The 12,815-nt window shown below is 42.9% G+C and overlaps 2 protein-coding genes across 4 annotated transcripts in view; one reads left to right on the forward strand and one right to left on the reverse strand.

Moving 5' to 3' along the window:
- Positions 1–1,703: 1,703 nt before the first annotated feature.
- tmem107l (transmembrane protein 107 like) lies at positions 1,704–5,348 on the reverse strand. 2 transcript variants are annotated; one of them, XM_054741162.2, is made up of 5 exons: positions 4,955–5,348; positions 3,254–3,321; positions 3,080–3,180; positions 2,098–2,194; positions 1,704–1,975 (listed from the first exon to the last, which is right to left on the reverse strand). In XM_054741162.2, exons 1-5 carry the CDS (start codon positions 5,039–5,041, stop codon positions 1,906–1,908), a joined length of 423 nt encoding a protein of 140 aa, XP_054597137.1. In that variant the 5' UTR covers positions 5,042–5,348; the 3' UTR covers positions 1,704–1,905. The 2 variants fall into 2 exon arrangements, with proteins under 2 accessions (XP_054597137.1, XP_054597136.1); XM_054741161.2 differs by lacking the exon at positions 2,098–2,194 and adding an exon at positions 2,259–2,355.
- Positions 5,349–5,540: 192 nt separating this feature from the next.
- trim46a (tripartite motif containing 46a) overlaps positions 5,541–12,815 on the forward strand; it is a 15,186-nt gene continuing 7,911 nt past the window's right edge. The window contains exons 1-10 of one of the 2 annotated variants that reach the window (XM_054741159.2): positions 5,541–6,142; positions 6,231–6,333; positions 6,800–7,058; positions 7,347–7,497; positions 8,893–9,091; positions 9,166–9,312; positions 9,390–9,485; positions 12,014–12,267; positions 12,345–12,466; positions 12,532–12,815. The exon at positions 12,532–12,815 is cut by the window's right edge and continues 46 nt beyond it. In XM_054741159.2, the coding sequence (XP_054597134.2) occupies positions 6,253–6,333; positions 6,800–7,058; positions 7,347–7,497; positions 8,893–9,091; positions 9,166–9,312; positions 9,390–9,485; positions 12,014–12,267; positions 12,345–12,466; positions 12,532–12,815 (1,593 nt within the window). In that variant the 5' untranslated portion in view covers positions 5,541–6,142; positions 6,231–6,252. The remainder of the gene's footprint in view (positions 6,143–6,230; positions 6,334–6,799; positions 7,059–7,346; positions 7,498–8,892; positions 9,092–9,165; positions 9,313–9,389; positions 9,486–12,013; positions 12,268–12,344; positions 12,467–12,531) is intronic. The other variant, XM_015950429.3, reaches the window with a different exon arrangement.

Consider the following 12,815-nt stretch of genomic DNA (forward strand, 5'->3'; position numbering starts at 1 on the left):
CATGCTTTGATCTATTTACTTTTGTTTGTTGTATTAAAAAAAGATACTAATACAAATTCTGCAAAGTTGAATCATGTTTTCTGGTAATTTTTATCACCTCTATCCTTCCGGGAAAAGTCTCACCTGTTGGGTTCTTCTGCAAAAGGAACTGCGCTGCTCTGGGTGGCTACATGTTGACTACATGTAAGTTTTGCCTTTTCTTGGGCATTTTTTCTTCTAGTTTCTCAAGAAAAACAGTATTTTTTTGGATACTTTACTGTTTCTGGTGCTGTGACGCGTTTTACTGCTATTTTTTTAAGCTTTTTTCACTTTTTGAACATTTGTTATGATGCGTAACCATGGCAACAAGCTGGTTTACAATCGGGAGCAGCTGATTAATATTGGACAGGCTGAAATAATACCTCAACTGAAGTCACAAATCCCACATGAGCTAAAACGCAAGAAGCGTGGGTGCAGAGCGGGAGCAAAACGGAGACAGAGAAAGAGGAAATTCAAACCATCTCTTCCATCGATCATAATGGGCAACGTGAGATCACTGGCCAACAAGATGGAGGAACTCCAAGCCCTTTCAAGGACTCAGCCAGAGTTTCGGTAGTTTCGGAACTGCTGGAGGAGATAATACAAAGAAGGATTCTCCAGAGAATCAAGAAAATGATGGACAACCCTGAGCATTCTCTTCACAAGACTGTCCGACAACGGAAGAGAGTCTTCAGTCAGAGGCTTCTTCAGTTTGGCTGCAACACTGACCGCTACTGGAGATCCTTCCTGCCAACAGCCATTGTAATATACAATAACTCTTTGATGACTTAATTATTATTATTATTCTGAGCTACTACAGCAATCAATTTCCCTCTGGGATTAATAAAGTATTTTTGAATTTGAATTTGAATTGAAAAGACTGCTGTTGGACAGATTTAAAGCCTCGCCAGTTCAGGAAGACATCTTTGATTTTTAATAGCTTTTTCACTAAAAACATGTATTAACATGGTTGTTATATGTTTGAGCAGTTTATTCACTCATCGTGAAATCAAAATACATGAATGGTTTTCCTGTTTAAAACCAAATGTGTACCATTTGTAAAATAAGTGGATTGTGTGAATCTTAGTGTGTGCGTGATAAATGTAGTTAGCTGTCTATTGGTCTTGAACTAAAAATAATAGCTTAATATCTGACATATTTAGAAATTACAAACGTCAGCAAAGTAATTCAAACTGTTATGCACATTATGCTGTTTGGTTTTGTTAAAGAGCAAGTCACCCCCTACTAGAGTATTACTCCGCTCCTACTTCCTGTTTGAAAAATGCAACAAATGCTGTTGCCTAGCAAACAGAGAGGGCGGAGCCGCTAACAAACACACACACATACAGGCTCACAACATTGTGACATCATATGGTACCAGCTAACGTTCTAGGGTACCTCTTAGCCAATAGCGATGGCAGATTTAAATCCACTGCAGATTTTTTACCTGACAACGGCACAACACTGACAGTTTTAGGCAGAATTTTTTTATTTTAACTAAAATGCACTAAAGTGCAAAACTATGGACTACACGTGTCTGCAGCACGATTAGACACGCATTTATATAGTTTATCAGAAAAAAAAGTTGATTTGGGGGTGACTTGCTCTTTAAAGTCAATTAAACTTTCTTTAAACACTTTGTGGCTAGCAAACATTGTAAGGCAGTGGAAAAGAAGAAAAATGCATTTTCAGATAATTTATGGGTTTATTTAAATATAAAACAAATATTTACAGAAAAATAAATGGCAGAAGGATTCTGCAGCGCATTCAAGCAGTTTCTCAACATGACTATCAGCTTCTGTCAGATCAATACAATACTAAAACTCTAAATCTGTTCCTATAATCATGTCCAGACTAAATCTGAGTGCTTTTACGTGGAAAACTCTTTCATAGAGGCTTCTTCTTCAGTCCAAAAACCGCGATGAACAGAAGAATTTCCACACAGGCTGGTAGGACACTAGAGGGAGAGAGGGAGGGAAACATGAGGAAAACACAACCATTACACACACGTGCTTCCTCTAAATGTAGACTATCTGAGAAATAACACATTTATTTGCAACAACACACAGGCACACCGACCTGCAGGTTGCAAAAATCACCCAGTAAGTCCAGCATTCCCACTTCTCAAACACAAAGAAAGACAAGGACACAGATGCACTGCAGTGGACAGCCAATGCTGGAGACAACTGTCTGTTAGGGAAACAAACTCTTTATGAAAACAATAAAAGTTATAAACTAACCTGCAAACGGCAAGAATCCACCAGTAGCTGTCACACTGCCACTGCTCAAAGAGAAAGAAAAGCAGAGCCACTGCGGCACTGGCGTGGACTCCTGTTGCTATAACGTTACATCCAACAAGTCATGGAACTGTAACTGATGACTTTTTGACATTTAAAGAGCAAGTCACCCCCAAATCAACATTTTTTTCCTGATAAACTAAATAAATGTGTGTCTAATCGTGCTGCAGACACGTGTCGTAAATAGTTTAGCACTTTAGTGCATTTTTGTTAAAATTTAAATTTTCTGCCTAAAACTGTCAGTGTCGTGCCGTTGTCAGGTAAAAACTCTGCACTGCATTTGAATTTAAATCTGCCATCGCTATTGGCTAAGAGGTACCCTAGAACGTTAGCTGGTACCATATGATGTCACAGTGTCGTTGTGAGCCTGTGTGTGTGTGTGTATTTCTTAGCAAAACTATTGACACTCATTTATATAGTTAATCAGCAAAAAAAAAAGTTAATTTGGGAGTGACTAGCTTTTTAATAACAAATTCACTCATCCTTACTCTTTAACCTATAACAAACCTTTATTTTATAGTAATTTGGGTTTTATTCAGCTATTCCGTTTGTCTTTTAGAGAGAACCGACCAAGTGGGAGAGAGCTAAGCTAGTTATCCACTAGCTGCTGCTGCTGCGTGTTCTTTGTGTTACAGCCTTAACCAGAAGTCGCTTTACTGTTGAATATTAAAGGTCATATATGTATATATATATATATATATATATATATATATATATATATATATATATATATATATATTTCATTAAGGATGAGTAAAGGATACACAGGAGACCCTGAGTGCTGTTGAACATAGACACTCCTGAAAAGAAGCCAGCCAGCTCGATTACAAACAGACCAAGTGTGACTGCCAGCGCCACCACCAGCCTGGAGGGAACAAAAGAGATCATTTAATCCGAGAACCTGATAATACGAGTGTGTTACATACATATCTACTCACTTTTTGTCTTCGGTATCATACTGCTCTGGTGTGAAATCCAGTGGTAAACATGCTTTTACATTATTTTCCTATAAAAAGAAAAACAATTGCAAATTATTTCAAGGGCTGAATAATCTGGATGTGATGTTGACCGTAGAGCAGTGGTGTCCATCCCTGCACCTCGAGGGCCCCTATCCAGCATGTTTCAGTGGTTTCTCTGCTCTGCTGTTTTTAACCAAGAGGTGATTAGGGTTGTCACGGTAACCGGTGTAGCGGTAAACCCCGGTAAAAAAGTTGACAATAATAATAACCGTCTTGTTTTTTTAAAAACTATATTATCTCGGTGGATTACCGTGGCTGCGGTGTAGGCGCGGTGACCCTTACCAGCCACCGTATCATCTGCTGAAGTTGCCGGCGGCACATGCGCACTTTGTTGTTTACAACCAAAACTTTCTTGAAGCTAAAGCTGAAATAACGGACAAAGGAGGAGACGGCAGCACTCAGGACATTTATTATCGCTCTAAGAAGACAAAGTCAGAAGTACGGGCATTTTTTTATACCAGAAGAATGCCGAGGGAAAGCTGATAGAAGACGGCTATCCTGTTTGCAGCACGAGCAGAAAAAGTGTCTGTGAAAGGCAGCAACGCTTCAAATCTCATGACACATCTGCGTGACCATCACCCACAACTCTACAGTCAACGCAAGGCAAGCTAACGTTAGCGCTTTAGCTAAAATGCGTGATCCGAGGATTTGGGTTGAGGGAGAACGCAACGAGTCGCTATATAAAGCAGCCGCAGCGCCGCTACCTGCATATAAACCGTGTCGCGGACACCGCCATGTTGAAATGACGCTATGCATTACGGGGCTCCCAGGGGCAGATAAGAGTTGGTCTCTCTCCGAGAATAATTATGAATTTAACAACGATTACTGCCTGATGCCATTTTCCCACATCTGCAAAGCTCACTGGAAGGACACAAACCGAGGACAATATTTTCCTGATATAGGGTTTATTACTCAAGTAAGGGTAAAAAGTATCTGATTAGAAGGCTACTTGAGTACTGAGTATCATCTGGTCTAATATTTTTAAAATGATGACATCAAACAGACATAAAATAAGAAAAGTTATGGGCAAATATTGGTATTTTAAAGACTTAAGGGGAAATATGTAAACAAATAAACAACATAATTACAAAATAACACATTTTAGGCAAAATTTAGACACAAACTGAGGACAATATTTTCCTGATATACAGGGTTTATTTAGTTTCCTGAAAATGTAACACGTTTAAAACAATACCACGATAATACCGAAAACCGTGATAATTTTGGTCACAATAACCGTGAGGTTAAATTTTCACACCGTGACAACCCTAGAGGTGATTAACAGCTTCTGCAGACCTAATCATGCTAAACAGGTGACTCAACCATTGAATCAGGTGTGTTTGGGCAGGGAAACAACCAGAACATGCTGGTTAGGGGTCAATGAGGACACTTCCTGGAACTTAAATGACGTTTTATAACACAACAAGGAATATGTTTTAATTACCTTTGATGTTTAAGCAGAATTTCTAACAATGTGTTTGTGTGTTCACCTTTGTGGTATTTCATATAACAGCAACGTCTAATAAAACCACAGATCTAAAATCCCATAAAGTTTTCTCCATTATGAAAATAAAATCAGGCACAAGAAATCAGATTAAAGATAAACCATTTTTTTCTTACCCTTGACCAAAAGATGGTGATAACAATGACAAGATGAGCTGTGATGGTGAGAAACCGAGCAGGAACAAGGCTGCTGATGGCCGACATGGTGATCCTAATCAGCAAAGTAAAACTCTAAAAGCTCGTGAGTAAAAAAAAGAGTAAAAGGTTTTTGTTTACTGCGACGGAAACCACTCAGTAAGCTAGGCTAGCATGTAGCTAAATGTGCTAACTTTAAACGAACACTTTAGCATCTGTTTATCTTGCGGCTAATGACATAAACCAGCTGATTCATTTGTTTGTTTAAAAACTCGCGAAGTCTATAGCTTAGTTTTGTGTCTCGTTCGTTAACAGAGCCAAAAACTTCACGTTGTGACGCAACTAACGGTTGCTACAACAACCACGGACAATGTGCATACGGTTTTAATGACCGGACAAAAAAACGAACACCTAAACGGTTCCGCGTTGACCATGAACGCGTCACGTAAAAGAGTTTTTAATCAGCAGTAAATAATATAAAACAGAGAAACCCAAACATCTTATTTAGTAACGGTGGGTAGTCAGCGCGTTTCATTTTTCCTGGTCAGAGTTAGTAAAAGAGGTGTAGCTTGACGTGTAGCTGGATATTTATTTATTTATTTATTTATTATTTATTTGTTTATTTATTTGCTTTTTTTATTCATCAATACTGCGATCTGATGGTAACACCTGATGTCTTTTCATTTTTATCATAAAAATGCTTAAAACTACCCGAAAATTCAGGTTCCCCGAAAAAAAAAACAAGACAAAATGAAAGAAATAGAAAGGGCCACCAGATCCGTTCGCTGTTGGATAAAACGGTTTTATTTTTAAAAAGACAAACAACAACCGCATGTTTAATTGGAATTGGCAGGATAAACGTGCCTGTAAAACAAAACAGCGCAATAAGAAACGAATGTGTTTCTGTTAGATGGTCTGAGCCAGAGATTTCCCACCCCCATCCCACCAGTGGACTCTTCCCCCGAGGCAGACTGAACCGATCCAGCGTGCGTGAGCAGCGGAGCGGCACCAGCCAAGGCCCGGGCTTTGCCTCGCGGCCAGGAGAAGAAGACAACCAGCCGGGGTTTTCTCCAGGAGATCCTTTTGAGTCGCTTAAATCGAGAAAGCATCATGGCCGAGTCGGAGTTCCAAACCTTTACTTCTATCATGGACGCGCTGGTTCGCATCAACGTGAGTATGACGCTGGCTTTATTAGTCACTTCAGCCATTTGTGCAGTTTCAGTCTGGATGTTTTAGCGGATTTCCCCCCATGTTTCAGATATGAAGCCATCTGCATACAGATGTGTCCAGCTGTGATGATGGAGCGTGCTAATTCCGTTTGGAGACATGATATCAGCGTCACAGTAAAGCTCTGGCACTGTGTAAATAACAACAAAACAACATTTAAAACGTGGAAGCTGAAGTTGATGCGTTTGATTTTTTTACTGTTGGACTAATTTAAATATGTTAGAAAATAGCACGAGAGGCGTTGGGCCGTGCACACGAAAAGACAGAGATGATGCTGGTTGTCATAGAAACGGGATGCTGCGCCCTCTAGCTGCAGTGATGGAAAAGAGCCACCACGTCCACGGAAACTGATTTTCATCATGCTTTTTTTCGTGAATTTAACATTTTTATTGTTTGTTAAACATTTGAGAGAAAATGTGAGCTAACTTCGTTACATATTTTCTTTCTGGTTATTCTAACTTTACACAGTTACTCTGTTCACTTGACAAGGCCGAACATAAGAGGCTTCAGATAAACACCTCATGCATTTGTTTCTGACTCAGGTCTTTTTGTCTGTTCTCTCTTTCGACCTCTCCCACATCCACACTGCCTCTCCTCCAGTCCAACATGAAGAGTATGGAGCAGGAGCTGCATTGCCCGGTGTGTGACGAGACGGTGAAGCAGCCTATCCTTCTCCCGTGCCAGCACAGCGTGTGCCTGCTTTGTGCAGCTGAGATGCTGGTCCAGAGAGGTTATCCTCCTCCAGATCTCCCCCCGGACCCCAACTCACCTGCCTCCACCCCAAACACTCGCTCTCCAAGACAGGCACGTCGGCCTGCGCCCAGGACGCCCGACCGTCTGGAGCGGTCCCTCAAAACAGGTGGAAGGAAAGATTTGGAATAATTTACTCATGTTGGGTGGGGATGACGTAAATGACCTCAGTATCCTTGTGCCTCAGCAGTAGAAATCCACAGATGATGATGATGTGATGCAACATATCAGCTCATGACTTATTTAAGAGCATGTAAAGCAAACGTTGAGTGAATCAGACAAGCTTTAGACAGCACAGATCGGTCGTACTCTATTGTGAAACAATATGTAATTTTACAGCTATAAGGTGATAACCTCTTCTTTTAATCTCTCCCTCACACCTGCATCGGTGTCTCAGTATGTGGGACATACCCAGGTCTGAGGCGCAGGGAGGCAGCCCCTCCCCCCATGCTGTTCCCCTGTCCTTCCTGTCAGCTGGATGTGGAGCTGGGGGAGAAAGGACTCTCCGACTGCCTCCGTAACCTCACCCTGGAGCGGATCGTTGAAAGGTCTGCACGCCCACAAACACCACAACTAAGGCCTAGTCCACACATAGCCAGGTTTTTTCTTTAAAACGAATATCCGCCCCTCCAAAAACTTGCATCCACACCACCTCGTTTTAAAAAGAAACTCTGTCCACACGTACCCGGATAAATACGTTGTTAAGGACATGCCAGACCTGTAGGCGGCAGTACTTCCCCCGTTCTTAACCTCGTCCTTCGTCTGTGGTCTTCCGCAAGGATCAGTAATTCTGCTTGCAAAAACAAACAAGCAGAAAGCGCTTGGACAATTGATAAAGCGAGCGCAGCTCTGAGGGCATCCATGATGTCGGCTAGTGTAAACACAGGTCGCACACGTGATGTCAGCATTTTTTTTTGTCGCGGAAAGTGACGTTGCGAACCTTTAAACTCCGGTTTTGTCCGTCCACACGCAGACACCCAAAACGGAGAAAACGCAGATCTTCACTTTGGCCGGAGTTTTTAAAAAGATCCGTTTTCGTGTGAAAAAACTCCGTTTTCAAGGGGATGGCAGGCCAAAACGTAGAAACATATCTACGTTTTGGCAGATCACCGGCTACGTGTGGACAGGGCCTAAGGTGGTAATATCAGGGAAAGATCTCTGCCAGAATCTCAGATCAGGCAGGAAAAAAGATGACATTTAAACCTATAACCCTTAAAGGGTAGCAGCCCTGTATTATACATACATACACACACACACACACACACACACACACACACACACACACACACACACACATATATATATATATATATATATATATATATATATAGATAGTTATATACATATATATATATATATATATATATATGTATATAACTATCTATATAAATATATCTATATCTATCTATCTATCTATCTATCTATCTATCTATCTATCTATCTATATATATATATATATATATATATATATATATATATATGGGAGGTGACCACCACCACCATTTTGATTTTGTCACACGTCTCCTCATGCCCAGTGTGTGTATATATATAATACACACATATAATACACACCTCTAATCGTGGAAATGTGGCATTCTTACATCAGAGAGATAATCAACCAAACCCTCATTTTCTTACTTTTTGTGCTTATTGGGTTTATCACATTGGTCTCTTATAAGCTGAAACTGACTTGATACAAGTCAGATCAGCTGATTGAGAAGGCGCGCCAGTCTGAACCAGAGGGTTATAGAGATAACTGCTGTGGGATGCTGCATGCTTTACTGGTAAATCCAGGTCAGGCAGTTAAAATAGCAGGATGCCTAACTGAAAGGAGAGTAGGACACGTCCACATCAGGATGGTCTATTTTTTTAATTTTGGCACTTTTTCTTGGTGGGTTTGTCTACGATCCCTCCTCATCTCCCCGTGTATGTCTCTCCCTCAGGTACAGGCAGACATTAAGTCTGGGCAGCATGGCGATACTGTGTGGTTTCTGTAAACCTCCGCAGTCTCTGGAGGCTACTAAAGGCTGTGCCGACTGCAAAGCAAACTTCTGCAATGAGTGTTTCAAGCTCTACCACCCCTGGGGAACTCCTCGTGCTCAGCACGAACACATTCTGCCCACCAACAACTTCAGACCAAAGGTTAGTCTGGTGTTTTTAGCCCACGGTTCACAGCAGCAGCTGTTACATTGCGCTTTAATTCACTTCTTCTTTAGGTCCTTACATGCACAGACCACGAGCAGGAGAGACTGCAGTGGTATTGTCGTAGCTGCCAGCGGTTGCTGTGTCCGCTTTGTAAGCTCCGTCGTGTCCACCACGGACACAAGGTTCTGCCCGTAGCACAGGCCTACCAGGCCCTGAAGGTCAGCGTCTGCAGCGTGTGCACGCTGAATCCACGGAGGAGCAGCCTCATCAGGCTAACTTTACTTTGGGTTTTCAGGACAAGATTGGCAAAGAAGTCAGCTTCATCCTGACCAACCAGGAGACGATTCAGAGTCAGATTACTCAGCTGGAAGCTGCAATCAAACAGATGGAGGTGCAGAATTTTACCCACTTGTTTGTTTAAGTTTGTCTTCTGATTTAGTCATAAACGTGACGTGACAGCCGGGAGACTAGCACGGGACAAAGTTAGGTACAAAAGGCTGGTGACAGATTTTATACGCTGCCACCGCATCGCTTCTGCGTCTGATGATTGGGTTTGAGGAATGGCCGTGACTAGGGATGGGTACCTTTGACATTTGAATCGATCCGGTACTAATTCCCGGTACCTAGGAATCGATACCGGTACTTAACGGTACCAATTTTAGATACTTTTGAGTGTTTAATATTTTAATTCCCTTTTATAATTAAATATATATTTTTCTCAATATATAACCATATTTGATAAATATCACGATAAATAACATACAACTGTTTGTATTTTAACATGGTCCTTGTAGTTTTATAAGCTGATAATTAAACTGAAGCAAACATCTTTACTGTGAACTAAATTTACTGTGTATCTTCATTCCTTTTGCCATCTTTTTCTTTTGATTTTTCCTACTGGGAAGTTAGAATTTCCGAGGAGAAAGCGAACGCACCATTAGCTGATAACAACGGTGGCAATGGAAGCTAACATATCAAGCTAACGTTATCTTAAACAGTTTATTTAGCTGCTGGAGCAGATTAAAACGATGATGCCTCACACTTAGATCGTTGTCGCTGGTTCCATCTTCACCCAATCACCCGTCGCATTTAGTAAAGTGAAGCCAAACTTTAGAGCGTGTTCATGTTCTTCTAGTCGGGAAGTCGGAGTTCCGAGGAGAAAGCGAACGGACCATTAGCGAAACGGAAGCTAACATATCAAGCTAACGTTATCTTAAACATTTTATTTACCTACCGGAGCAGATTAAGATGAGGATGTCTCACTTAGATCGTTGTCGCTGGTTTCATCATCACCCAGTTACCCATCACATTTAGTGAAGTGGACCCAAGCTTTAGCGTGCGTTCTTTCTACCATGCTGCTCTGTTTACAACTTGCTCGCAGCGACCGACATAACGCTCTTGCGCATGCGCAGCTGTCTTGGCAAGTTCTCGTTATGAAGGACGGGTACCGAAACGAGGCACCGTTCCAAATGACGTGAATCGGTGCTCAGTCGGTACTACGGAATTTGGTCGGTACCTTGAAAAGTACCGAATTCGGTACCCATCGCTAGCTGTGTATATATGCACTGGGCAATTCCTGTCCAAAGGCTCGTATTATAAGTTTTTAATCTGAAATGGGAGATGGCCACCACCACCATTTTGATTGTGTCACACGTCTCCTCATGCCCAGACAATTCCATAAAAGGGAAAAGAGGTGGAGCTGAGGGTGGGGCTGTAAGGCTGGGATCAAATGACGACACCCGTCAAACTGAAGCGATGTAGCTACAAGCTAACCAAAAGCTAATGCGGAGGTGGGAGCTAAGCTAACAGAGGTAGCTACCTAGCTACAACCGGAGTTAACTGTGCACAACACCGGAGCTTCTGAGTCAGAGATGCGCCGGGCTGACCGCTGAGGAGAACCGGGTGGAACACAGAGGTCTCCCGAGAGCTCCACAAGCCGGCAGCCGCGCAGCAGACAAGCGCCGCTGCGATCTGAGATGCGCCGAGCTACCGCTGAGGGGAGGGAGACCATACAGATAGTGGGAACCCAGCTCCACCAACATGTTATATTTCAACCCATTTTCTAAAATGCAGCGTTATGTTAAATGCACTGGGTTTTACCCTATTACATTTAAATTTCATGGTTAAACAGTACATGTTGTAGCGTTGTTAATCTACATAACTAGAATTTAACGCTGTTGCTATTCAGCTTTGCTAAATCCTGAGAAAGATCAACTAATGGTCTAAGGTGAGAGACTACAAATGGCGGAGCAGTTTCCAAGCCAGACCGAGGCTCTACTGAGGCCTTTCCCCGGAGCTAGCTCTGTGGTCACGTGGGTTTGATGCTCATTAATTATACAGAATTTTAGGCTTTTAATACACTTAAACAGAAGAGTGAGAAAAAAATCCACCCCCCTCAGAGTTGTCATGAGTGTAAACTAGATCATTTAAACCCAAAACATGTTTTGGTACCAGGCTGTAAACATGTTTATTTCTGCTGTGAAATCGGTATTTTTAACATGGGAGTCAATGAGGATTTGCTCGCTTCTGACACCAGCCCCCTAGTGGATGAAGGTGGAACTGCAATTTTTCTCACTTCCTGTTTTGTTTCTTTTCCAGACCTGAATTACGATGGCTTGGTTTAACACATCATAGTTTAGTCACATGCCCTTAAATCTGCACATCCAAGCCCACTTCAAATTCGACAATATATAAATGTTGGACAATCTAATGGTAACAGTAGAACAATGCTAGCCTGAGCTACTGCTAACGCTAGCCTGAGCTACTGCTAATGCAGTTATGAGATATTAGCTCTTTGCTTTGTTTCTACAGACCAACATTTCACAGTGATTTTACTTTCACGGTGCTTTGAAGTGAACAGCTTGGAATAGTTCAGCGAAGAGGTAGCCTCTCCTTGTGTTCCTGTTTGTTTGCCTGCAGGCTAACAGTGCAGTAGCAATGCAGCAGCTGACTCAGTGCATCACAGAGCTGGGAGCAGCTGTCGCCGAGCGCCATGGAGCCTTAGCCTTGGCCCTGGAGGGGTCCAGAAGCAGGAGGGAGGATGCCCTGTCTGCGCAGGCCTTTGAGAAGAAGGGTCTGCTGGAGCAGGCGGGCCTGATGGCGTACACACAGGAGCTGCTCAAGGAGACAGATGCTCCCTGCTTCGTACAGGCCGCCAGGGTCACGCACAGCAGGTGGGCTGGGAATTCATCAAGAAAATACGTTTTTTCTTTATCGTTCTTTGATTTTATGTGGAGTTTCTTTCCTGCAGGCTGGTTAAAGCCATAGAGAACCTGCAGGGCTTCTCTCCTGCTGCAGATACCTCCTTCAGACACTTTCACCTCGATGCGTCCAAAGAGATCAAGCTCATCGGGAGCTTGCAGTTCATCCAAGGTGAGCTCCTCATCCTCTCTGGAATCACTTTAAAACGATCGCTTTCACAGACCGATCCCCCGCAGCTCCGCAGGCTCCAGTCATCGACACCCAGAAGACTTTGGCGTACGACCAGCTGTTCCTCTGCTGGCGCCTTCCTCAGGACTCGGCCCCCGCTTGGCACTTTTCCGTGGAGTACCAGCGACGGGCCGGAGGGGCGGGAGCCGCGTGGGGCGGCGCCGGCTCCCCCAGCACCACGACGCCGTGGCAGCGGCTGAACGAGGTGAAAGGGACCAGCGCGGTGATCGACCGGCTGCAGATGGACAGCGTGTACGTTCTGAGGGTGAGAGGCTGCAACAAGGCCGGCTTT

Source organism: Nothobranchius furzeri, chromosome 5, assembly GCF_043380555.1.
Source record: "Nothobranchius furzeri strain GRZ-AD chromosome 5, NfurGRZ-RIMD1, whole genome shotgun sequence".
NCBI lineage: Eukaryota > Metazoa > Chordata > Actinopteri > Cyprinodontiformes > Nothobranchiidae > Nothobranchius > Nothobranchius furzeri.

Coding starts and splice junctions, on each gene's coding strand:
- tmem107l (XM_054741162.2), bottom strand. CDS start 5,041: ATGTCGGCCATCAGCAGCCTTGTTCCTGCTCGGTTTCTCACCATCACA. Junction 3,181..3,253: donor TATGATACCGAAGACAAAAA/GTGAGTAGATAT, acceptor TGTTCCCTCCAG/GCTGGTGGTGGCGCTGGCAG. Junction 2,195..3,079: donor CAGCACTCAGGGTCTCCTGT/GTATCCTTTACT, acceptor AGTTGTCTCCAG/CATTGGCTGTCCACTGCAGT.